The sequence below is a fragment of the Acinonyx jubatus genome, chromosome B4, assembly GCF_027475565.1.
Source record: "Acinonyx jubatus isolate Ajub_Pintada_27869175 chromosome B4, VMU_Ajub_asm_v1.0, whole genome shotgun sequence".
Lineage (NCBI taxonomy): Eukaryota > Metazoa > Chordata > Mammalia > Carnivora > Felidae > Acinonyx > Acinonyx jubatus.
The window spans coordinates 63,246,034-63,273,180 of NC_069387.1; the positions used below are offsets into that span (position 1 = coordinate 63,246,034).

Genomic DNA, 27,147 nt, shown 5'->3' on the forward strand with positions numbered 1-27,147 from the left:
CCTCCCCTTTTGCCAGCCAGACTCGGGGCTCTGCTTGGCCAGCGGGCCGCCCCTCCACCCTGGCTCCCTCCCGCCAGTCCGTGGAGCGCGCACCGCCTCGCCGCCCTTCCTACCCTCTTCCGTGGGCCTCTCGTCTGCGCTTGGCTCCGGAGACTCCGTTCTGCTAGTCTTCTGGTGGTTTTCTGGGTTATTTAGGCCGGTGTAGGTGGAATCTAAGTGATCAGCAGGATGCGCGGTGAGCCCAGCGTCCTCCTATGCCGCCATCTTCTGCCCTCCCTTGACCACTGGGTATTTTAACACTGCCCTCAACACAAATATGACTCTGCTTTTGTTTCAAAAGTTTACTTCTGACTAGAAGGGCTGTTCTCTTTATCGATTTAGTTAACTCTACTACATGTCCTTCAAGGTCTGCCCAAATGTAACTTCCTTTGTAAGGCTTTCGCTGACTTAACCAGTAGTAATTGACTGCTCAGCCTTGTGGTGTGAACCTCTCTAACAACACTTGTTCTGTTGTGTTATGGTGAATTATCTGTGTGTCTGGCATCTCTGCTCCTTTCCCCATGTTACATTATTAAATCCTTATAATTACCACATAATGTTAAGTATTAGGATCCCCATTTTACAGATGAATAAACTGGAGGGTCTAGTGCCCATCTCACACAAGCTGTTATAAAGACCTAATGTGACAGTGAATTAACTAATTTATAAAAGACTAAGCTATATGACTGGAAGGCATTATTTACACAATACTTTTGTGTGCTAACAAATGCTTAGATTTTCTTCTTGCCGATAATAGAAGGAATGTATTGTTTGCGCAAAAAGAAATACTTTTAATATTAATTAAAATAAAACTAAGAATGCTGCTATGCTCTAGTGCAATGCAAATAATGAGGATAGTCAACCCCAAACATTTCAGGTCCATTTGCTCTGAGGAGGAACTGGAGCTCACGTCTCTGGAGGTGACAAACTAAAGCATTCCCTAGTCGTACCTCGTCTCCCTTTCTCTCCTGCTTTATTTTTCTCACTCTCCTTATTCTTTACAGGGGTTTTTAGAAGAGCTCAGAAACATCTTATCCCAGGAAGAAAAAATTGTAGGAGATAAATGTATGATGCGTGGCACAAAAAACAATAGGAGAAATCTTTTAAATTTATCATGGAAGCAAAGAACATTGCTCAAAGAATGTAGTCTTTGCCAGTTCAAAAACAAGGACTTCTAGCAAAATACATAAAACCAGGGGCACCTGGGTGGCTCTGTCGGTTGAAGGTCTGACTTCTGTTCAGGTCATGATCTCACGGTTCATGAGTTAGAGTCTTGCATTGGGCTCGCTGCTCTCAGTGTGGAGACTGGAGTCTGCTTGGAATCCTCTGTCTTCCTTTCTCTTTGCCCCTCCCCTGCTCACATGTGCTCTCTCCCCCCCCCACCTCAAAAATAAATAAACATTAAAAAGAATACAGAAGACTAGTTTTCTTCCTTTGGGCCTTATGTCTGTTTCCTTGTTAGCTAGTCTTTCAACTTAACCTGTCTCCCAGCTAAGCTCCTCCTTTTCCTTATTTAGCATCAGGAGATTTCATTAGCCATTTTATGAGTTATTTGATAGTGATCCTCATTAGCGTTGCTGTGGCCTTAAATTTGACATTTACCATCTTACTATATAAGATTTTAATGGCTAATTCTCAGTGTATTCAAGCTAGGCTTCTGGTTATTACATTTTTTTTACAATGTCTATATTCACATTTTAGAGCATGTGTTACATCTTAACATGTTTCTTTACAATTTTATATAAATGACTGGCATCCAATTTATCAGGCTTCTTCACATCTTTATGCAGGTAAATATGGACAACTAAATAAATATATATCACTCAGTTAATGGTAAATTTCTCAAGAAATAGAACAATATTATTTCAAGGTTTCATGTTCTGCAAAATAAAAGAATTTAATGAAATATTTTAATTTGGCTTTATAGCCAAACTCCACTGTTTTTCATTCTATACTTATTGAGCACGTGTGTCCAAGGAACAGGGAATAAAGTAACATTTCTGCCTCCAAGTTGCTGGACTATATAGTGAAGAAGAATTATAGCAAGTCTAGTTATTTCACAGATTTAGGTATGTTTTATTTCAAAGTGTGTTATTCTCCCTTTGGTCCCCACTCTAAAGCAATGCAAGACCAAAAGCCATCATCCCAGCAATAATATTCTTCTTTAAATTTTGAGTTAACCATTTGTATTCCTGTTTTGTTGTTAATTCCATGGTTATAAGGGCCTAAAATTTGCCAGGTATTAGGGACACATTGATGAGCAATACAGAAAAGGTTCACTATGTTCAGATGAAAAAGGAAATGTAATGTCAAAAGTATAAAAGGTACGTGAATGATTTCAAGTAATGATTGGTGCTATTCTTTCATTGGTTATTTTTTGAGTGCCTACTATATGCTAAAGGCTGACATATAAAGTAAATCATGTAAGGTGAAGGGAGGGCCAGGGAGCTGTCATCTTAGCTGTTGAGAGAAGGTCCCTCTGAGGAGATGACATTTGAATTGAGATCTAAATGACAAGCAGAAGCAGAAGAGTTTTTTTGACCTGGGTCCTCAGAGTCAACGGATAGAATTCAGGAGACTTGATGATAAACTTGGGTGGGAAAAATAATTACATTGCGTTCACTGAAGTCAGGCTGAAATTTGACTTTGTCTTGATGTGAATGTAGGCGTCAAACCTCAGTAGTATCATCATCGCCTGTTACTTTGTGATCAGTAATTTCATACCACATGTCTGTTCTTGCAGGTATTTTGAAATATCATCATTGCTTTGAAATTATGGTATTTCTTAGATCTGCCACTAAATCTGATTATTACGTTGGGTTAATAAAGAAGCACACGTGATTATGCTGTCAGTCAGTATTGCTGTGTAGTCACCTCAACATTTAGAGGCTTAAAGCAGCAGTCCATGATTCCAAGGATCGGTCATTTGGGTTGTGCTCGGCTGAGCAGTTCTTATGGACGGGCCTGTGGTCACTCACAGGGCCGCTTGTCACCCGGCAGCCCAACTGAGCAAAATAGTCCACAAAGTCCCTCTCCAGTGCTTGGCAGCTGGTGCTGACTGTGGGCTGGACGGCATGGCTCCTGCAGGCGGGCCTGGCTTCTTCGTATGGTGGCACTGTTCCACCTCGTGAGGCTGAGGCTCAGAAATCCCACAACACTTCCACCCCCTTCTGCAGGTTAGAGCAAGTCAGAGGCCAGCTCAGAGTCCGCTTAGGAGGAGACTCCAAGAGAAGTATGATTAATTGGGGTCCATTACTGTAATAAATGACCTGATTACCATATCGTAATTTTTAAAACACTGTATTAATTTAATTGTAATATAATCAGTATCCTTTGTGATCCTGTCAAAGCATAAGCTCTGAGGGAGGAAATTTTCCCTCCTCTCTGTGCCTGAGCCTAAGAATTAAACATAAGACATATTATATAAGACATACACAAGATACGACAGATGAACAAGAAGAAAGCATACAAATTAACTTTTTTATGTGTACACAGCGGGCTTTAGAAGGAAAATGAGAACCCAAAGAAGCCATCAAGCCCCCAAACTTACATATACCTTTTACACAAAAAATGATAAATTGTGGGGATGTGACAAGATATGATAACTTGTGCTAGGGGCAGTACATTGTGGAACAGTGACTAGGAAATGTATGGAGAACCTAATAGAAGATCAGGGTTATTTTAGTAGGTTTGTTTGTACAAGTCCATTTTGGTGCCCATACTGTCTCTGCTGATAAGAATGTTCTTCTCTTCTGGTACAGGGAGAGCGCCTTTCTCAGGGGCAGTTTCGTGTCCTGCTTTTAGGTAGAAAGGGGGAGGGCAGAGAGAACGCTTCCTGCATCAGCTGTTTCTCAAGGGCCTGCAGCTCAAAATAATCAGTATGCATGCTCTGAACCCTTTAAAATATCATTCTGAGAAAAGCTTCATCACCTTCAACATGTTGTCAAAGAGGGCCATGGCACAAATGAGGTCAAGAACCCTTGATCAGGGGGCACATGGGTGGCTCAGTTAGTTAGGCATCTGACTCTGGCCCAGGTCATGATCTGGTGGTTCACATGTTCAAGCCCCACATCCAGCTCTGTGCTGACAGCTCAGAGCCTGGTTCCTGCTTCATTCAGATTCTGTGTCTCCCTCTCTCTGCCCCTACCCTGCTTGCACTCTGTCTCTCTCTCTCTCTCTCCAAACTAAATAAACATAAAAAATAAAAAAATTAAAAAAAAACTGATCTGGAGGCAAGAAGTTCTGGGAGGGAAGTGCAAAGGCCTCAAGGCAGGAGCAAGCTGGCAAGTCCAGCATGGTTGGGGGGCACGAGGAAAGCTACTGAGACTGCCATGCATGACCAAGGGCTGGACAGAGGCAGGTCAGACCATGTGGCTTATTGGGAAACTTGTGGATGGACAGCCCCCATACTCGGAGGCTGGAAAGTTGGTACTGTATGTGTACTAACCTATAATTTTCTTTTATATTTCATAATATATTGTAGCTGTATTTCTCTTTCAGTATATTAAGCTCCTCATTTTTTTCTCATTCTTTTAAATAATTTTATAATGCCAATTCAGCAGATGCCTGATTCTTTATTTCATTGTTTCCCCGATAGCAAACATATAGGCTGTTTCCAGTTCTTTGTGTAAATATATACAGGTTTACTTTTCTCTATGAAAATACTTTTAAAATTGTTTTTTCTATGTAGAATTGCTGAATCTCGTGTATGTGCTTTTAAAGTTTTGTCACATACCACTACATTGCCATTCGAAAGATGGTGGGACTGACTTACCTTGTATGAGGTGTTTTTATTGTTATCTTTAACCACCAAGGTATCTGTACTTTATAAAACCTAGCATAAGAAAGTTTTATATCTATTGTCTATTCTGTTGTTTCAGAACAATGAGATGGTGGAGCTACAGAGAATACGGATGAAGGATGAAATCCGAGAATACAAATTCCGAGAAGCCCGCCTCCTTCAGGACTACACTGAGCTGGAAGAAGAAAATATCACGTTGCAGAAACTCGTGTCCACGTTAAAGCAGAACCAGGTGAGGTTCAAAAAGTTTTTCAGTTACACTCCAGATAGAGCCACATCTTCTGACCACCAAGGTTAAATCTCTTTATTTCTCAGAAAGGAACTTGCCTGAATTTGCCTTAATCTTCCTACAATATTTATGTGCTGGTATTTCCTGACCCTCCTCCTGTTTCAGCTAACCTTTAAAAGTCAAACCTAGAAGGATAATTTACAATAAAACGTTGCTGGATAAGAAGCAAAATCTTAGTTTATCCTGTAGCCCTGTGTTAACTTATTTTAGGTGGAATTGAATTGTATTATAATCAATTTAACCTGACAGCTTCTCATTAAGAGCAATCCCTTCTCTCTCTTTCTGTAGATTGCTTTCAAATCACACAGGGAAAGGGATTATGAAATATAAATGAATAAGAATAAAATTATAAGAAAAAGATAATATCTGATTTTTCTTCAGCTGTAACCTGACCAAAAACATTGCATGTGGACGTTCAAATAATTTTTTTTTTTTTGTAGTGAGGCTTAGTTTAATTGCTTAATTTTCCAGATTGGTTTGCTTGTGGTATGTTACAGTAAGTAACAAAAGTAAGTAACTTAGTAAGTAAACTTAGAGGCCATCCCAGGTGTATGCTTATATTTCTCCTCCCTTCCCAAGCTGATATCTCTATCCAAAACTATTTTGGGGTTTGATAGATAACAAGGGTTGGGAAGGGAAAGAAAGAATCCAGAAGAAAAAAAAAATCCACGTGTTGACACAATTGAAATTTGATTTCTGATCATTGCTACTTCCCCCTAGCTTTGGAATGTTGGGGAAACAAAGTATCTACCAGGGAGCACAGGAGTGAGGGGGTTGGTTTCAGACCATTACAATGGGCTACCAGGACATCCCCCTCTGTTTTTACCTCAATCCTTGCAGTTTAAGTACTGACTCCCTGTGTGTGTGTTCTGTTCTGAGGGCTGGTGAGCATCCCAGGTCTCAGTATGGCTGGGGCCAGTGAGCTCACGTGAAGAAAATCAGTCTGAGAAAAAATTTTTAAGTATGTTTCTGAGAAACTTCTTAAGAAGGGTGTTATTTTGTTGTTTGGTGTTTTGGTCACTGATGAAGAATGCAGAGGACTTGAAGCGAATTTACTTGAAGTGCAGATATTTGAAGTGGCCATTAGCTCCAGTCCTTCTAAACCCTCTCTGCACAGGCAGGAGTGTGGCCAGACAGCCTTGCTGTAGCCTCCCATCACTGCATGTGGTAGACTGATAGACTCAGGAGGTTAATTTAGGCCAGTATTAGGTATTCTTGAAAGTCTGCCAAGGTATCCTGTGAGTATTCATTAACCCAGATGCCGTTTCTGTGGGAATCCGTACTATTAGTCTGGCTGATTACTGTTTATGGCTCATCCATGCCCTTCCACCAGTAATTGAAATATGGAAATCAAATGCTTAACTCAGAAGTTTGAAAAAAGACAAAACAAACAAATGGGAAAATGTACGCATCTCTTCAGTTTTATTTTCTAGATGCAATATGGTAATTTTCCCAATCAAGTGTCTAATTAATTAACATGAAATCATTTTCTGCACAGAGGGCCATTCTGGCTTATTCCCTGACAAATGGATACACTGTAGTGTTATAAGTCTTTCCCAATTAAGAAAATGCTAGGTTTAGCTTTTTGGTGTTTTTTCTTCCTGTTGGCCTTTATTGCCAGGAGTTAGAATCCATCATAAACTCTCTTCCCAATTAATGCGGTATTAAGTATAATATTTTATGTATACATGCCACAGTTGTTTTTTTTTTTCCCAAAGAAATGACGGTGCTGGCTTTCAATCTCAAAACTGGTCTGAATGTTGCTTTGTACTGAAGCTCCCTAAGCAAAGTATACTCCCGCAGCCTGGGTATTGACATTTCTCTGAATAGGTAAGCTAGTAGCATTGTAAAATGCTTAGTTCAGAGAACTAGAAGATTCTTTTTCTTCCTGAGGTTCTATTTCTCTTTTAACTATTTATTATTTTCTAAATAACTCTGGTTTAAATAGCACTTCTTATTCTCTATATAGTTCCTATATATTACTTTGTTTATTTTCTATCCCCCTCAACAATTATATAGCACTTAGTACAGAGCCTGACCCATAGAAGGCGTTGAATAGACATCTGTTAAAAGAATGAGTAGACTGTTTCTTTCTTTCTCTTATATTCATTCTTTTCAGCTTAGAAAGGAAATTATAATTTCAGATAATTATAATTAACCAAACCACATTTTATTGTTTTATTTATTTTATAAATATGAAATATATGGGAACACCAGAGAGTCGACTTTGAAAACTTTAGCTACTTTGCTCTGTGTGCTGGTTTGGTTCCGTGTACAAAATAAAATCAGGTCCAGTCTTATAAATATTATTTATACCTCGATATTTTTTAAAAATAAAATATCTGAAAGAAGTATAGGAGCCATGAAGAGAGGTCAAGTGAACTGTCAATTTCTTACCAGAAAAACCCATTGATGAAGCAGAGCTATTTATTAGACCTCTCCCAGTAAGAGACCACCCATCTCGACAGAGCCTCAGTAATGTCTAAAATGGGAGGTTTAGGGAAAGGGTGTTCATAGGATTTTAGGCTCTGGACTGGGTTTTGCATGGTGGGGAGCCGGTTGGGATAGATTTAGTCTATGACATAATGGCTGTCATTTAGGAGGCACAACAAAGCAAGGGTCCTGATGTGTGGGTCTCATCTTTTAGGAGCAAGTATTTCCCACAAGCAGCCAAGTTTTTTATCCCTCCTCTCAGTATTGGTTAACACAGAGTTAACAGAAAAATTTGCCTGGTCCCAGTATTACCTACAGGGCAGGGAATTATGTTAGCTTCAATTTCTAGAGATGTACAGGTGGGGGGGGGGGTGGCGGAAATAATAAGTTCTCTGTCCCTAATATCTCACATGCTAAGCTAAAGCACTCAATATTGGTTATCTAGCCTTTGAAACCCTGTTTAAAATTAATAATTCAATCATACTTCTATTATGAAGAACATTTCCTCCAGGGATATATTTCTATATCAAGAAATAATATCATAAGAGACCTAGGGAATGTATTCAATTCAGTTTTATTTCATTTAACCAGTGTTTCAGGAGTATCTTTCAGTGAGGTCATGTACTTTTTTAAGGACAAAAGATATGGTCACTGGCTTAAAGAATTTATAGTCCCAGTAGGGAAGGCAATAATAAACTCATAGCCTTCCACATAATTGCATATTAAAGCTATGTGTTAGATTTGGCAATACAGGGCCAGTGCCGGGAGCCGATCCATCCAGCCTTCCTGATGGCACAGCCCGGGTGGTTGGTGGAAGGGCAATGCACAGTGACCCTCTGAATGGGAAGCTACTGGTATCCCTCCTGTTACTCATCTTGGTCATCCCCATGGTCCAGTTGGCACTGATGATTCAAAATAAACCCATGGGGGGCAAACTTGGGAACATTTTCTGGGGATGACCCCCAGGAAAACTGGGAAAAACCATGAGAATCCGAAGACGGATAATGAAACCTTATATCCAGCCGGTGCCACCCCCGCCTGCCCATCCCTTACCTAAAGGAAGGATAGCCCCCTATATTTCCCAGCCAAGGAGGGGGGCAAATGGATTAGAAACCCCCACTCCGGCAACAAAGGAATGTATCTATGGATACAAGTTAGTTACTCCAACCCCTAGGCCCACTTGGCCCCCAGGAGGCATTCCAGAGCATAGCTGGACCTGGTGGGTTAAGGTATAGAATGGTTCATTAGTTGCTAGGTATACATTGTCTCTCTGGGAGTACATAAGCGTGGGTTCCCAGAGTCCTCTTGGCTCCCTCCCAGCCCCCCAGACCAAAGCGAATACTTTTGTTCCTTATGCTGCAAATGGTTCAAAGGAACAATTAAGAAGTCACGTCCCTGTAAATGTTCCACTTGAGGTGTTGAGAGCTAGATGACCTTTCATGAAAATAGCAAAGCAAATGCCTTATAAACTATAAATAAACGTAGATACATAATGAAAGTAATATGAGGAAATTAATCAATAAGCAAAGGGCAGGAGGGAATGTTACAAAGAAATAACCATGAAGTTCCTTAATGGGTGATTACACAAAGGAACATTTTTAGAATTAGGTAATGCCGAGAAACATAGATGACGCACACTACAAACAAATTGCTAACAAATACGATGCCACGTTTGCCACAATAAAGCGGCCAGTCTAACACACTGCTGTTGTCTGTGTCCATTTGTCATCTCACGGACGCCATTCATCCTTCGGGAACCCCTGGACCTACTGGGGCTGGACCCCGGCAGGCCAGATTAAGATTTTTAGAGTTCCTAAACTCTGAAAAGATTATGATACTTACCCCCAACCCTCTTGTAGTTAAAAATAAGAAAGTTACTAAGCTGTGAAGTTGCTATAAGAAATTGTACCAAAGTACTGATTTTTCTAATAGTGACTACTTTGATGATATCTTTAAAAAATCAAACATCAATTTTTTAATTGCCTTCTCATTCCTGTTTCTTGGTACCTCTCCTTTGCTGGACCTCTAATCATGTAATGTGGCCTTATGGTAATGGCATCAGAAAAGAGGGATCTGTTTGCCTTTGGAGTTAGGATCAGATTTTTGACATGGGTCTTGAAAGATGAATAGGAGTTTTCCAGATGACGTCCTTTGCTGAGGCAGAGAAACATGAAACAGCTGGGTAAATATTAGGAGTATTTGAGTGAGATGTGAGTAGAGCGAGTGAAGCTGCCCAGAGACAAAGAGATCAAGTCTTATACGAAGTGTACCGTCAATTAAATAAGAATTATAAACTAAAAAAATCTACAGTGTCTTCAAGTATAGCTCAGAAATCAGTAAAATTTTCAATAAAGGGCCAGGCAGTAAATATGTTAGGTTTTGCAGGCCTAATACATGTCTAACAGCGTCTCTTCCAACTACTCCACTCTGGTGTTGTAGCATGAAAATAGCCATAGACAAAATAGGTTGAATGTATTCTAATAAAACTTTATTTGTAAAAATAGGTGGTGGGCTAGCTTTTGTCCAGAAGACACAGTAATGTTTGACAGTCCCTGGCGTAAGCTATCAGTTTAACAAGGATTACAGAATAAAAGGTCTACAATGCAAACTAGAGAAATGTCTGCATATGTAAAGCTGTCATATAATTTGGGGGCAGTCAGAGGATTGGTTGAAATACTAGGAAAGGTTAGCAAATGATAGGTATCCTGAGTTGTCCAGGGAAGGGAAAAGAGAAGGTCAAGAGGAAGATAACTTTACAGTATATAAGCAAGCCTAGAAGAAACCATGATGTAAAGACACAGATTCTGTTATCCCAAGCAATTTCCATGATTTGAGTCTTTTGAATGATTCTGTCATGGACATGTGAAGTTCCAATGATCTCGTATAACGGTGAGTGCTGTTTGTCCAGCATTATCCATTATTCCTTTCTCCCAATGTATTACCCAGTTTTAACTGAGCATAAGGCTACCCAGAGGAAAGATATATTCTTATTCTTTCACCTCCCTTGTAAATAAGTTTCATATGACTAGTATTGCCCAATGGTATATGAGAAGTGATGAGCACCTTTTGGGACATGTGCTTAAAGGGAAGGGGTGTTCCCCTTACTTTGAGCCACTGCTTGAAACATGATCAAGGTGGCATACTGCCTTAGATTATATGGGCCAGAGTAAAAGACAGTGCAATAAGCCAGGAGAAGCCTGGTTCCTGGATGAACTTACGATGGAGCAGAGAGTCCTATTGGCCCTTGACTGACTACGTCCATAGTGTTACATGAGACAGAGAAACAAACTTCTATCTAGACTAAATCATTCTTACTTAGGTCTCTGTTACATCAGCCAAACCTATATCTGACCTAAACCTATAACAAAAATTGTTATCCTAACCTTTATGAGATAAGCCATTGCATTGAGATTATGTGAAGAACAGGGGTTGGAGGGTGGAATTAAAGATCCCCATCCTTGGGGCGCCTGGGTGGCTCAGTCAGTTAAGTGTCCGACTTTAGCTCAGGTCATGATCTCGCAGTCTGTGAGTTGGAGCCCCGCGTCGGGCTCTGTGCTGACAGCTCAGAGCCTGGAGCCTGCTGTGGATTCTGTGTCTCCCTCTCTCTCTTCCCCTCTCCTGCTCATGCTCTGTCTCTCTCTGTCTCAAAAAATAAATAAAAAACATTTAAAAAAAATATCCCCATCCTTTAATTTTTTTTAATATTTCTTAAAATAGAAGTTTAATATAAACACTAAGATAAATATAAAGCTAAACACATAGTTTATATTAGTATCTAATATAATGACTTTATTATATTACCTTCCTAGTTTATTTTTTCTTCCACAATAATTTATTCAGCAAACACTTGTTGAAGAGCAGAATTCTGTTGGAACATGATGGAAGAATATTGAATCACTGTGAGGGACGCCTAGGTGCATAACAAGTATTTCCTCCTTCTGAGGAAATTACCTCTGTGGAGGTAAAAGAGTTATTAAATTAAAAAGTGACAAGTGAAAGGGGAACCACAAAAGACTAGAGATAGAGAACAAACTGAGGGTTGATGGTGGGGAGGTGGGTAAGAGATGTGCTAGATGGGTGATGGGTACTAAGGAGGGCACTTGTGATGAACACTGGCTGTTGTAAGTGAAGGATCACTGAATTCTACCTCTGAAATCAATATTGCAGTGTATGTTAACTGATGTGGGAAGGAAATGGCAGGTAGAACTAAATTTCCTTATAACCTGCAGCCCACTGACAAATACTTGAGGCAGGCAGAGTAAAATGTTTCTCCAGGAACTCCCTGCTGTCTTAATGCTAATGATTTACTAGAGGGAAAAACTATTTTAGTTTGACAATAGCTAGGCCTCCAGTATCCTGTGAGTCTTCTTTAGCATATGAAAATCTCTTTGGAACCTTCCTCTTTGGAACCTTTATCTCCCCCAACTCCCAAATATATGACCAGTCTCTTCACAGGGTCTGGGGCAGCTCTTCCTGCTCATGGGTCCTGTCCCCATGCTTTAATAAAGTCACCATTTTTGCACCAAAGACGTCTCAAGAATTCTTTCTTGGTCGTAGGCTCTGGATCCCACCTTCACCCCAAAAACTTCATCATTAACTAAAATTTAAATTCAAAACAAAAGAAAACAAACAAAGTGGCATGTCGATTTAGAGTAGGGATCTCTTTCACTTGTGGGCATTCATGACCGGGAGAGTGTTTAAGCAGGCTATTTGATTCTAATTCAAAAGAATATTACATTGATAACAATATATATATATATATTTGTTATTAGATAATCAGTACCGCTATTCCAGATTCTATCTGTAAGCACATAAAATTGTTCTTTGTTTTGTTTTACCCTCACACATATTTTCTTGAGATTAAATTCTTATTGTGATATTTTAGCTAATTTATCTGAGTATAAAAATTTCCTTATCAATAATTGAATAAAACAAAATAATAGTGATGATAAAATGTTTTCTTGGTTGTAAATATTCTGATAAACTATGTTGTTGTTTTTTTTTTTTTTTAATTCCTGGGTTTTTTTTTTTTTTAGGCAAACAATGCCCCCTTTTGGCCATTGGCTCCTATAAAAAGAAATCATAAAAACAGACACCTTTTTAATCTCTGCTAAGAATTGAATTTATATATATAACTTAACATATATATAGATTATATATCATGTTACATATATAAATTATATAATAATAATATGTTATAAATTATATAATTTACATACAAAGAACCTGTCCTGTGTTACCTTAAGAGTATATATACTGTGTACTGAGATTTGAGATTTATTTTGTAGAGAAACAATTTATACTGCATAGTTTCTTTCTTTTATTTTGTTTTTAGTTAACGTACAGTGTTATATTAGTCTACTTGCTATATTGTATGCCTGAAACTAACATTTTATTTTTTTAAATAATTAGGTCTACTAGAATGGTTAATGGCAGTGTTGTAAGACCCAAATTTTAGTTTTATGAATCTTCTTTGTCATATCTAATTCAGGTTGAATACGAAGGCCTAAAGCATGAGATTAAGCGATTTGAGGAAGAAACCGTGCTGCTCAACAGCCAGCTGGAAGATGCCATCCGGTTGAAAGAGATCGCAGAGCACCAGCTGGAAGAAGCCCTTGAGACCTTAAAAAACGAGAGGGAACAAAAGAACATCCTGCGGAAGGAGCTTTCCCAGTATATCACCCTCAATGACAACCATCTTAGCATCTCTGTGGATGGACTCAAGTTTGCGGAGGATGCGGGTGAGCCGAACAATGACGACAAAATGAATGGGCATATCCACGGGCCTCTTGTGAAACTCAATGGAGACTATCGGACTCCCACTTTAAGGAAAGGAGAGTCTCTACACCCCGTTTCTGACTTATTCAGTGAGCTGAACATTTCAGAAATACAGAAGTTAAAGCAGCAACTTATGCAGGTAAAATCTCTTCTGTTACTGTGAACTTCTTGCAGGCTGCACGGAGCCTGTTTTGTGATATCTTCTTCTCACATTTTACTTCTAGCTTATTTTTTGAAAAAATACTGCTTCTTCACCTGGCAACCTTGAAAGTATAGTATTTTAGAAAGACACAACCGAAGAGGTGTTGAAAAGAAATCTCTCATTTGCCTGGCTTTAGGAAATATATCTTAGAGCCACAAAGTGGATTATGATCAGGTGTGAAGGGAGAGAAGCCTCTTGATGCGTTTCTAACAGAAGAATTCAAAAGCTTTATACATGAGTGATCTGACTTTTCCATCACAAACAACTGTAGTGTTAAAGAATAACGATACACTTCGCAGGAATACTTTAAGCTTTTTTTTTTTAATTTTTTTTAATGTTTATTTATTTCTGAGACAGAGAGAGACAGAGCATGAGTGGGGGAGGGGCAGAGAGAGGGCGAGACACAGAATCAGAAGCAGGCTCCAGACTCTGAGCTGTCAGCACAGAGCCTGACGCAGGGCTCGAACTCACAAACCGTGAGATCATGACCTGAGCCGAAGTCGGTCGCTGAACCGACTGAGCCACCTAGGCGCCCCGAAGCTTTTAAAAGACATGAAGGACTTTCAGTCTATAAATTAGCCAGGATATCATATGATTCAAAATACAGAGCAGGTATAAATCTGAAACCAAGGAGTTCTTATTGCAACATGAGCTAGGCCTTAAATTTTTAGCATCTTCAAATTCAAATATCTTGTGAAGAGTCCTACCTTTTAAGTTTATCTCACTGTGAGATGGCTTTTCTAGTTTAGATACTGCCTCCCTGCCATACCTTAATCTAGTGCTAATGGGAATCTCGTCTGAAGCATAGCACTGCCACCAACACCATCATCTGAGGGCTTCTTTATAGTACACATTCTTGGGCTCCACGCAAATCTTCTGAACCAGGAATCTGGTTCAACAGGCTTGTCAGGTGATTAACTCTTTGGTCTGTTACCCACCCCCTCACCCCCCAAGTTTCTCTGCATACAGCTGGTTAGAGGCCATCAGGACTGTGCAGTCATTTATTTCTATGGTAAACAGGGCTTATAATGTTCTGCCTCTACAGAAATGATGGCTAAAAAGTGAAATTAGCGGAAATAAATAAAGATCTGGAGACCGAGTGAAGTTAATTTTATAGGTTTATTGTTAATATTACATCACGAGTTAACACATTGTGCACTTTACCTGCCCTGTGCTCTTGGCTACTAGCAAAGAATTCGTTTTCACGATGTTTAACTGAAATCAAGAGGGCATGGCCATTGGAAGAAAATGAATGTATATAGACTTTTATCTGACTGCAAAGTTCAGTTCTGTGTAGGTAATATTTTTTTATGTCTTTTTGCTCAGTTCACACTAATACAACTAGATTGATAGCAAACATATTTTAAATTTGTATGTGACAGATAATATAAGAATTCATGCCCCCAAATTAAATAGAATTAATATAAAATTTTTCTTAAACTATCACGTTGGTGGCTTTAAGATAAAAAGTTAGCATGCCAAGACTTTTGTTTCTTCTTATTTAGGGTGGCAGTGTCGATTCGGAAGAGGGGCTTTTCTGCATAAAACAGCACAACAGTTTTCAACTAGGTCAGCCCTTGGGCTGCAAACTCAGGGCTGCTCTCCCATTTAATCCTGTAGGTCATCTGAAATAATAGAAAATTCTGAAAGAAATGAGTCGTGTAACAAAAAGAATGGTGGAGACAAGTTCTCAGCAAGGGAGCGATTCCAGGTTGGAATGTCATTTGCATTGGGGTGGGATGATTCCTCCTTGTCTGTGACTGGTGAGCTACCAGAGGTTTAGTGTCTCTGGTCCCAACCCATTAAGTGCCGGTTACATCTCCTCAGGCAACGTGATGATGAAATGTCCCACCCGTTTCAAATGCTCCAAGGGTCAACTGCCAGTTGAGAATCCTCCTATAGAAAGACAGCACTTTACTCTCCCATAAAATGGGGATACAGACTACCTTCTCCATTAAAGTGGCATGGTTTATGAGTTAATGTGTGTAGAGTGCCTCGTAAACGCTCAATAATTGTGAACTGTTATGACTACTTCAACTCCATAGTGCCTGGAGCACTCTCTTTAGCTTTTATTAGTATTATTAACTTACTGTTGGACAGTTGGCTCCGGGAGAGTCATCTCAGAAGGGACTAATGTGCTCACTGGTAAGAATACAGGAAGGTAACAGTGAAGTGTCAGCGTGAGGTCTGAAAAGGGATGTTCATTTAGCAGAAAGTTAGGGAGAGAAAGACTTGGCCGGGTAAACCTTCCCTCAGTACAGCAGACAACAGTGTACCAGGGTTTAATTAATGTTGACAGTTTGTCAAGATATGAAGAGGCACAGGCACGGCCTTATGTTCCAAAGTTAGCACCGCATTTAGTTGTGGAGACCATGCTCAACACAGGAATGGGGGGCTTACAGCTTCCAGTCTCACAGCAACAACACTAACATCTAATTATGGTTTAGACAAAGTCACCATCTTTTGGTAAGCAACATTTTTTAAAAAGCGCATTAACTGGGGCGCCTTGGTGGCTCAGTCAGTTAAGCGGCCGACTTCGGCTCAGGTCATGATCTCGCGGTCTGGGAGTTTGAGCCCCGCGTCGGGCTCTTTGCTGACAGCTCAGAGTCTGGAGCCTGTTTCAGATTCTGTGTCTCCCTCTCTCTGACCCACCCCTGTTCATGCTCTGTCTCTCCCTGTCTCAAAAATAAATAAAACGTTAAAAAAAAAATTTTAAAAAAAAAGCGCATTAACTTTTTCTAAGAATATATTTCGTTCAAACTGTTGAGTACAAGTATAGCGGAATGTATCTTTTCATGCATAATTTATAATCTGATAGGTTTTCCTTAGCTGTGCATCCCCCTTGGGTTTAATTTGTATAAATAAGCAAATTATAAAAACATTACAGGATACATTACCGAAAAGTAATTGCAATTGTCTTTGATGTTAATGAGGCTTGAAAATAATATGACAGTTCTGATACACAGCAGTACTCGTAATGCACCTTGCAGCATATCCTGTGTGTCAGCACCACTGTCTGGACATCCCAAGGAACAAGCAATCAGATGTACTTTACGTGTGACTATCTGAAATGCTTGGAGCCAAATGTGTTGAATGAAATGTTCAGAATGTAGAAAGGTAATATACAGCATATACTATATATTTTGCGACATCCCTAATGAGATCAGGTGCAGCAGTGAATGATCAAATACTATTAACATTTTTTTAATGTTTATTTATTTTTGAGACAGTGAGAGACAGAGCATGAACAGGGGAGGGTCAGAGAGAGGGAGACACAGAATCGGAAGCAGGCTCCAGGGTCCGAGCTGTCAGCACAGAGCCTGACGTGGGGCTCCAACTCAGGGAACGTGAGATCATAACCTGAGCCGAAGTCGGACGCTTAACCGACTGAGCCACCCAGGCGTCCCACTATTAACATTTTTGTAGTGAAACATGTGACTGTTCACTCTAAGAGGAGAAAATGAGGACCAGAGAAGGCCTCTCATCAGGCAGGTGCAATTTTGCTGCTTGAGGAGTGTAGGGCTGTCTGAATATCACTACCCGGTGAGTTATAATACAACTTTTATTTAAAGCCACTTGCGATTTTGAAATTATGGCTGTCGTGGGGCATTACAGCTGCCATACTGTTCAGGCAGTTCTCAGTCTTGTGTACCTCAGCTTCTAACATCAGAATACTTTGGATATCCCAGCTTGTATTTTCATAGTTCACTTGTCTCTTAGGATTTCTTTTGGCCAGGGTCCAAAGTACCTCATCTGAGAGAAAGTTGTGCACCTTCAAATTGAACACCTGTGCTTAGTTAATGTTGTCAGTTTGTGGAGACATAGAGAGGCACAGGCAGGGATCTAACACCCTGTACCAGGGAATATGCAGTTTTTAAATTATTCTTCCTGAGAATTAAAGAAACCTTTTGTAAACAGCATACCCAGGTCAAAGCCTATTGGCCTATTCTTATCTTACAAGTTTCCATCTATGCATGTTAATTATGTTTTCCCATCTATGGGTATTTATTTGCCTTGGTTCTGAAAAGAAAAAAATCTGTTTTTGCCTTGGGTATCAGGAATGATGGGTGAGTTGCTTTACTTCTCTGAGATGCATCTATAAAGGGAAGGTAATAAATTAGCCCCATCAGTAGTCTCTAGGCCTTTGTTAGTTAGAATTAGGGAAAAAAAAAAAAAAATAGGTCCATTTCTAAAGAGGTCATACTGCCATCTGCTGGGAAATGGCAATAATTAATATGAAAATCTAGGACAACTGCAATTTAAATAGTGTCTCTGACAGTTGTATTGCCCTCAAGACTCGGTTATTTAAAACAGATTAAACAGCTTACCCTTGAACAACATGGTTTGAATTGCATGGGTCCACTTACACACAGATTTTTTTTTGTAAATACAGTACAGTACTGTAAAGGTGTCCCTTCCTTATGATTTTCTTAATAACTTTTTTTCTCTAGCTTACTTTATTATAAAAAAACTAGTGTATAACACAAATAACATATAAAATATGTATTAATTGACTTTATGTTATTGATAAGGCTTCCAATCAAACAGTACTACGTTGTTCAAGGGCCAACTGTAATTGATATTTTCCAATGCTCGTCAGGTAACTTAATTAGTTTTATTAGAATGAAAATAAGTAGATCCTGTCTGAGGAAACTAAATTTCTTAATCTACTTAAAGGAGTCTCTATGCTTATGCTAATATTTCTGCCTTCAATAAATAACCTCTGTCTAACGTCACATTGCAGAGAGTTTTCTCCTTGGTCAAACTAAGGGGAAAACTTTTGGATTTTTTTCTTTCAGTATCACACTAGCTATATTTTACATTTAATGTGACAAAACAACAATGTTTCTATGAAACTGAAACTGATATTTTGTTGTATCCTCATGGTTGTGAAAGAATAAAGGTTCATATTATATTTAGATCCACTCCATTAAAAACAATTTTAGTTTTTCCTATAATGATGGTAAGTGGTCAATTTGCTATATGCCCCATAAGAGTTCAGAGCAGTTTATATATATTTGATTAATTGGTTGGTGTTTGCAACAACTGTATGGGGTAGATAGTATTATTATCTTCATTTTACAGGTAGGGAAACTGAAGCACAGATGTTTTTGTCACCAAAATCAAATCAAATCAAATATTATATGTGCTTAAAAAAACTTACAGAATATTTATGGGGGGAAATTAATTATAAGAAGATGCTCTGTGTTTTTTAAAACTTAAAGTGACATATACAGTTTCCTAGGACAAAGTTGACAACTCATTAAATGATTACAGACTTTATAATTAAAGATTACCTTTAATATAAGCTTTATAAGCAAATGAATTGCTCAGAAGCCTTACTTTTCCTGCCATATATCAAAACATAAAAGGGCATCTATTATCACAACAGCAAGGGAGTCTATGTCATTTTTTAAAAACTTTCTGGAGATATAATTCACGTAAAATACATCCACCCAGCTAAAGGGTATAATTCATTGTTTTTTAGTGTATTTACAGAGTTGTGCAACCATCACCACGGTCAATTTTAGAGTATTTTCATCACACCAAAAATAAACCACGTACTCATTAACCACTCCAGCCCTGAGCAACCACTAATCTACTTTCTGTCTTTATAGATTTGTCTATTCTAGACATTTGATGTACATGGAATCATACAACAGGTGGCCTTTCATGACTGAGTTTTTCTTTTTTCTTTTTCAATGTTTATTTATTTTAGAGAGAGAGCATGAGCAGGGGAGGTACAGGAAGGGGGGGGACAGAGGATCCGAAGTGGGCTCCATACTGACAGCAGAGCCCAATGCTGGGCTCAAACTCACAAACCATGAGATCATGACCTGAACTGAAGTTGAACCCTCAACAGACTGAGGCACCCAGGCGCCCTATGACTGGCTTTTTCCATTTAGCATAACATGTTTGAGGTTCATGTATGTTACAACATATATTAGTATTTCATTCTCTTTTCTTGGCAAGTAATATTCCATTATTTGGATATACCGCATTCTATTTATCCATTTACCAGTGATGAACATTTGAATTGTTTCCACTTTTTGACTGTTATGAATAATGGCATGAACATTTATGTACAAGTTTTTGTGTGCACATATGCTTTAATTCTCTTCAGTATATGCTTAGGAGTGGAATTGCGGTCCTTTGGCAACTCTGTTCCACCAGTTGATATTTCACTAGATTGATCTTTTTCATAGTTCTTGTTTGTCAGGGAACAGATATGCATTGCCAGAATAGTTTTACTTCAAGCAGAGAAGAATAAATTATTTATTTCTGATTTCTATTTGTGTATGTCAGTCCTATGTATACCATTACAAGAATCACACTATCCATTCAAATTGAAAGTCAGTTGACCAGGATAAAGACTTTATGAAAATGAATAGCATATAGGGGTACCTGGGTGGCTCAGTCTGTTAAGCATCCAACTTCGGCTCAGGTCCTGATATCACAGTTTGTGGGTTCAAGCTTTGTGTTAGACTCTGTGCTGACAGCTTGGAGCTTGGAGCCTGCTTTGGATTCTGTGTCCCCCTCTCTGCCCTTCCCCTGCCCACACGTTCTCTCTCTCTCTCTCTCTGTCAAGAAGGAAGAAAAGAAAGAAAGAAAGAAAGAAAGAAAATTAATGGCATATAAAGCAACTTTGATTTCTTTTCCTATAAAAGTCCTTTGAATGTGCAAATTCTGACTATCTTTTCTTTTGTTCTTCCACAAAAGAGCTATCAGTACTCAATACATATAAATGTGTTCATTTAAAAGATAAAGATACAGTGAAATTAAAAAATTTCTGTGGGAGGGACACATGGCTCCGTCAGTCAGTAAAGGATGCAACTCTTGATCTCAGGGTCATGGGTTTGAGTCCCACATTGGTGGTAGAGATTACTTAAAAAAATTTTCATGGGACATAATGACAACAATAATAATAGTTAACATATATTGTATACTAAAACTGGATTAAAGAGTTCACAAATTCTGCATTCAAGTTTTCTGGCAAAACAACCCGCCCTACCATAAAAAATAAAATACTCAGTTCCAGATAGAAGATGAAGATTGTAGAAGATGAAGATTTTAGTCACTATGGAAGATGCTAACTAACAGAGCAAGTCTCCCTTAGATAAATTCTTCACCAATAGAGATTAAAATAGTACCCTTAAAATGAATAGTAATTTTAATCTTTGAAGTGCTTTACACATCTTAGTTTGTGCACTGCTTCTGAAATCCAAATATAATTTAAGGTACTCTAAACCTCAATAGCTAAGCGAAAATATCATGCTGAAGTTGTATAAAATTATCCACAATTTAGTTATCATTGGAGGGGGAACAAACCAACCATAACTGTCTGGAAAAAAATGTGTGTGTGTGTATGTGTGTGTGTGTGCATGTGTGTAAATTTTGATATCATTCTCTGTTCAAGTGATTCCACCAGAAATATACTGAGTGTGATAATTAATACTGTATGTGGAAAATACAGACATGAAAGAGACAGTGTCCTATTTGATATTTTCTGGAGAGACTATCATGAAGAACCTGACAGATTTACCTTGTAGGCTTAGAAAATGTTATTTATAAATCAGAATTGGCAGAGTACAGATTGAAATTCTCCTAATGGTATCACCTCATTTATTATAACACTTTTTCCTCTAAAAACAAGGTTGAGACATATTTAGTGCCTTTTGTTCTGGTCCAATTTTTATTTTATTCAAAGGCTTTTTGGAAACAGCTTTGTCTGTTGTAATCATATATACTAATCAAATGATGTTTAGGTTTTTCTGAGTAAATACACTTAGTTTTCAAGAGAAAAAAACATTCCTAAAATAATACATTTTCATTGATATTGTCTACAATATCAATAATAGAATATTTAGAAGATTTTCTGTCTCCCTTATCAAAAATTCAACTGACTTGGCTTTTCATCAAGTACATTACATAATTACCTGCATTTTTTCATTTAAAATTATTGCCCAATAGTCTGGATAAGTCCATTCATCTTCGGCTATGGTGATACAATTTGTTATATCTCATGAAACCCAACCAGGGGGATTTGTATTGAAATATGTCTTGACTTTGAAATGAAATAGTTACTTTTGCAAATACAGATACAAATCTGTGAAACAAAGGCATTTGCTGTGTAGAAATATTTTGGTCATGGGAATGACCAGTTACCCAAATGTTAACAATGGCTAACATTAGAATACCTGGAGCATTAAATTCACTGTCTTACTCAATCATCCTTTTGTAAGTTAAGAAACTTGCCCAGAGCCATAGCGTTAGGTAAATGCTGGTGCCAAGATTAGAGTTGAATTCTCTGATACTACAGCCTAGTTGGGTTTTTTTTTTAACCTGTAATACTATTATTTTGGAATATTTTGGTTTCTATAGCCATAATATATACCTTGTGGATTGTGTTTCAGATATGGGCAAGCACTATGTCATAAAATCAAAGCTATGACTTAGAAGGCTCTAATAAGATAACATAACTGTATTTTTAATTCTAATTTCATGACTGTACTATACATTTGATCTTAGCCAAAAGGCCGAGAAGCTATGAGTGTACTATACAGGCAGTCCTCGTTTTGCATGATATTGATGGGTCATAAATGATTGTGTAAACTGAAACCATGCAAAACAAACTCACAATTAATGGAGAAAGTTCAATTGTACTATGATCTTTTTTCTTTCTCTCTCTCTTTTTTGTTTTGAAGTAAGGTCTATGCTCAATGTGGGGCTTGAACTCATGACTCCAAGATCAAGAGTCGCATGCTCTACCAACTGAGCCAGCCAGGTGCTCTTTGTTTTGTGATCCTTAAAAATTTTTTTTATCAGAACATTCAAAACTCCCTTATTGTTGGTTATAAATATATAAAGAATTGAAAAAATAGTAAAACTACTTAGTACACTGTAATCCAAAAATTAGAAATATATTTAAAGTTTTCCTTGTAAAAAACTTATCTTTGAGATAAAAATTTAACCCTCCCCAAAATAAACTAGGGAAATTAAATTTATGTTTTATAGAATATTAAAGATATCCAAGCTTTTGAAACAGAAATTTGAACTGTGCCTCCTCCCCACCAAACACTTATCAAGAATAGTTTGATCTTGCCACCCTCTCATCACATAATTTATTATCGGAACAAGAATCTTTTCTATGCCTTGTTAAATTGTCATACTCATAAGTTTGGATCAGCTTTCAACAGTCTATCCTTTGTACTTTCAGTGTCTGAAAATATCTCTGAGAGTGCCTTTAGTGTACCCATGTCATTTTCTCTAGAACCTTTTAATCCTTTTTGTAACAACTATTCTTTTGATTTATATCGATACCTCTCCATCACCAAATTGCCTTGGCTGCATATCTAAATTCTTTGAAATGGCATCAGGGTCAATATTCGCAAATTCAACCGTTTCTCCTGTAACTCCATTTATGTTTAATTCAGATTTCACTTCCAATGTGTCTCTCTTTGTTTCTCTGCTGCTTGTTCATTCCCTCCTTCCTTTTCTTTTTGTTTTTTCACTTTCCCTCCCTCCCTTTCTTCCTTTCTTTTCTTTCTTTCCATCTCTCTCCCTCCCTTCTTTTCTTTTCCTTTCTTCTCTTTCCTTTCTCCTCTTTCTTTCTTTCTTTCTTTCTTCCTTTCTTTCTTTCCCAATGCCCTCTTTGGACTATTTTTGTGAAACATCATGTGGGTTTATCACTGGAAGATGGTGAGACAACACAACTACACTTTGCTGTCTGTGAATGAACTGAATAACAGATATGCAGTGACCAACCACTGAAAGACTTTGGAAGAAGTAATGTAATTGTTCACTGGTCATGATGTTATTATGTAATGATTTTGTATATTGAAGCAGCAAAGTTTATACCTTACACATTGTTCACAGTTAATGTATCAGTCATCAAAATTCAAACTGTGTTTTGGGGGACAGGTGTTTTAACTAACGATGGTCACTGAAATTAATACATATTAGAACATTAAGTGAAGACTCTCTATATATGATAATAATATGAAGGATATCAAGTATCACAAAGAATCATAAAAATATTACTCTACTGTATTACAAATTTATAGATAGCTATGGATCTTCTAAAATAATATGCTGATATAATATTAATTATAGTTTAATAATTGATATTATCATGTTATTATAATAATAATTTTATTTAACCCCTAGGAATTTAGAAGTTTGGAGGGATATAATGTATGATTCAGGAAAATTTTAAAGTTCAAATTGATAAATTACTTTAGTTATAAAAACATTCAACATCAAGCTGTTATCTTTAAATAATATTTAAATATTTAAATAATAATATCAATATATTAGTAATATCAATATATTGATACTGTATTTATAGAATATATTATATTATGTATTCTATTATGTTATATATTAGTATAATATCAAATATTAACAATATCAATATTTGCTTATTAAAAACACATTTATGTCATAATCACGTAAAAACTTTTAATTCATAATGATTACCTGAATTGAGGGAAGAAAATGTTCTTTTAAATATATATATTTAACACAAATATGTATTTAAATATATATATACTTTTTGTTTTTTAATTTTTTAGTGTTTATTCATGTTTGAGAGACAGAGAGACATGATGCGTGAGGGGGGGGATAGAGAGAGAGAGGGAGACACAGAATCTGAAGCAGGCTCCAGGTTCTGAGCTGTCAGCACAGAGCCCAACATGGGACTCGAACTCACAAACCATGAGATCATGACCTGAGCTGAAGTCAGATGCTCAACCGACTGAGCCACCCAGGTGCCCTATATACTTTTAATATTTATTTGTTTTGAGAGAGAAAGAGAGCAGGGGGAGGGGCAGAGACAGAGGGAGAGAGAGAATCCAAATCAGGCTCCATGCTCAGCACAGAGCCTGATGTACGGCTTGAACCCACAAACCATGAGATCATGACCTGAGCTGAAAGCAAGGGTTAGATGCTTAATTGACTGAGCCACTGAGACACCCCCAGGAAATGCTTTTTAAAATTCTCCTATTATAGGGGTGCTTGGGTGGCTCAGTTGGCTAAGCATCTGCCTCTTGGTCTCAGCTCAGGTTTTTGGAGTTCGAACCCCACATTGTGCTGTGCTGACAGTATGGAGCCTGCTTCAGATTCTCTCTCCCTCGTTCTCTGCCACTCCACCCCTCTCAAAACAAATAAATAAACTTAAAAAATTCTCCTATTATAATTTCTTATAAACTTAGGCTTTTTTTAAAAAAATTAACGTTTATTTATTTTTGAGACAGAGGGAGACAAAGAGACAGTGCACGAGTGGGGGAGGGGCAGAAAGAGAGGGAGACACAGAATCTGAAGCAGGCTCCAGGCCCCAAGCTGTCAGCACAAAGCCCAACATGGGGCTTGAACTCACAAACTGTGAGATCATGACCTGAGCACAAGTTGGATGCTTAACCAATTGAGCCACTTGGGTGCCTTTTTATAAACTTATGTTTAATGAGACAGTATTTTACATTGAGATTAGAATTTTTTTAATATACAATAATACTACCTATGTAATAACAAAACTGTCATGTTAATCAAATATATTGCTAATTTTTAAAATTCCTGTTTGGACTGAAGGAATTGAAATGGTTTATAAATTGTTCTTTTAGCCCTAAAACTCTATGTTTTTATATTAAAATCTATCAAATTTTGAGCATGTCTGTTTTGGAGATCAAATGCTTATTTTTTATTTTAAGGGGATGGTTAGTGTTCCCAGCATTATTTAGTAAGTTAAAGCCTTAGGTGTTAAATCTGATTTTTGGTTGAGCTCTCAGAAGGAAAGGATGATTCATAGGCACCTTGAGACAGTCACTTATCCCACATGAACTAAGGAGCATATATTCTCCAAGGCTCTGAAAATGAAGACAGTGTTAAGTACCATCTCTTGAAGTCATGTTGTGTTTTCTGCAAGATGTTAAGATAAAAATAAGATTGTTTGGATAACATTCAGGTTTCATGAGTGTATGTGTATAATGCATGAGAATTTGGATGAGTAAATATGCATAGCATAATTCTTTTAAAATGATGTACTTTTAGACTGATTGACTTACCAGAACTGCTGAAATAAGAAAACACACTCCAATTTAATTTGCAATAATGGGGACATTGGCTCTGCTACAGTTATTTTAAATGTATACATGCCTGACTGTGAATGGATCAAGTGCGTCATTGGCATTGCACTGAAATCATTCAGACACTTTTTTTTTTGCCATCACAGGTAGAGCGGGAAAAGGCCATTCTTCTGGCCAATCTTCAGGAGTCACAGACGCAGCTGGAACACACGAAGGGGGCGCTGACAGAGCAGCACGAACGGGTGCACCGGCTAACAGAACACGTTAATGCCATGAGAGGCCTACAGAGCAGCAAAGAACTCAAGGCTGAGCTGGATGGGGAGAAGGGCCGGGACTCAGCGGAGGAGGCCCATGACTATGAGGTGGACATCAATGGCTTAGAGATCCTTGAATGCAAGTATAGGGTGGCAGTAACTGAGGTGATTGATTTGAAAGCTGAAATTAAGGCCTTAAAGGAGAAATATAATAAATCTGTAGAAAACTATACTGATGAGAAAGCCAAGTATGAGAGTAAGATCCAAATGTATGATGAGCAGGTTACAAGTCTTGAAAAGACCACCAAGGAGAGTGGAGAGAAGATGGCCCACATGGAGAAGGAGTTGCAAAAGATGACCAGCATAGCCAACGAAAATCACAATACCCTTAATACAGCCCAGGATGAGCTGGTGACATTTAGTGAGGAGCTAGCCCAGCTTTACCACCATGTATGTCTGTGTAATAACGAAACCCCCAACAGGGTCATGCTGGACTACTATAGGCAAAGCAGAGTCACTCGTAGTGGCAGCCTGAAAGGGCCTGATGATCCCAGGGGACTTTTGTCTCCACGATTAGCCAGGCGGGGTGTGTCATCCCCAGTAGAAACAAGGACCTCATCTGAACCAGTTTCAAAAGAAAACACAGAGGCCAGCAAAGAACCAAGTCCAACCAAGACCCCCACAATCTCTCCTGTTATTACTGCCCCACCATCATCTCCAGTATTGGATACAAGTGACATCCGCAAAGAGCCAATGAATATCTACAACCTTAATGCCATAATCCGGGACCAAATCAAACATCTGCAGAAAGCTGTGGACCGGTCCTTGCAACTGTCTCGTCAAAGAGCAGCAGCACGGGAGCTGGCCCCCATGATTGATAAAGACAAGGAAGCCTTAATGGAAGAGATCCTCAAGCTCAAGTCCCTGCTGAGCACCAAACGGGAGCAGATTGCCACACTGAGAGCAGTACTGAAAGCCAACAAACAGGTGATGTCATTCTACTGACAACACACGCTAGCCAACACTTTCTTAACTAGTTAATTCTTTAATGGTTTTAGTGTCCGTTATCATCAGGGTGAGAGTTCAGATTCCTGGTCAGCAGAGTAATAAATCAAACTATGTCTCAGTGCCAGATCAGAATGTAATAATTATTTTTCAGTGAGTGAGTAGATGATACAGGAGAGTAGCTATGCCCCTCTAGGGGAGGTCGAGGTGAGGAAGTTAAAGCAGGATCCAAGAGGAAGATCTAGTTGCAGATGTAGAAAGGCAAT

General features: G+C 38.3%; 1 protein-coding gene across 4 annotated transcripts in view; it reads left to right on the plus strand.

Moving 5' to 3' along the window:
- The window catches only part of BICD1 (BICD cargo adaptor 1), a 247,444-nt gene that overhangs the window by 176,109 nt on the left and 44,188 nt on the right, over positions 1 to 27,147 (plus strand). For all 4 annotated transcript variants that reach the window (XM_027035866.2, XM_027035867.2, XM_027035869.2 and 1 more), the window contains exons 3-5: positions 4,920 to 5,072; positions 13,054 to 13,479; positions 25,769 to 26,863. In XM_027035866.2, the coding sequence (XP_026891667.1) occupies positions 4,920 to 5,072; positions 13,054 to 13,479; positions 25,769 to 26,863 (1,674 nt within the window). The remainder of the gene's footprint in view (positions 1 to 4,919; positions 5,073 to 13,053; positions 13,480 to 25,768; positions 26,864 to 27,147) is intronic.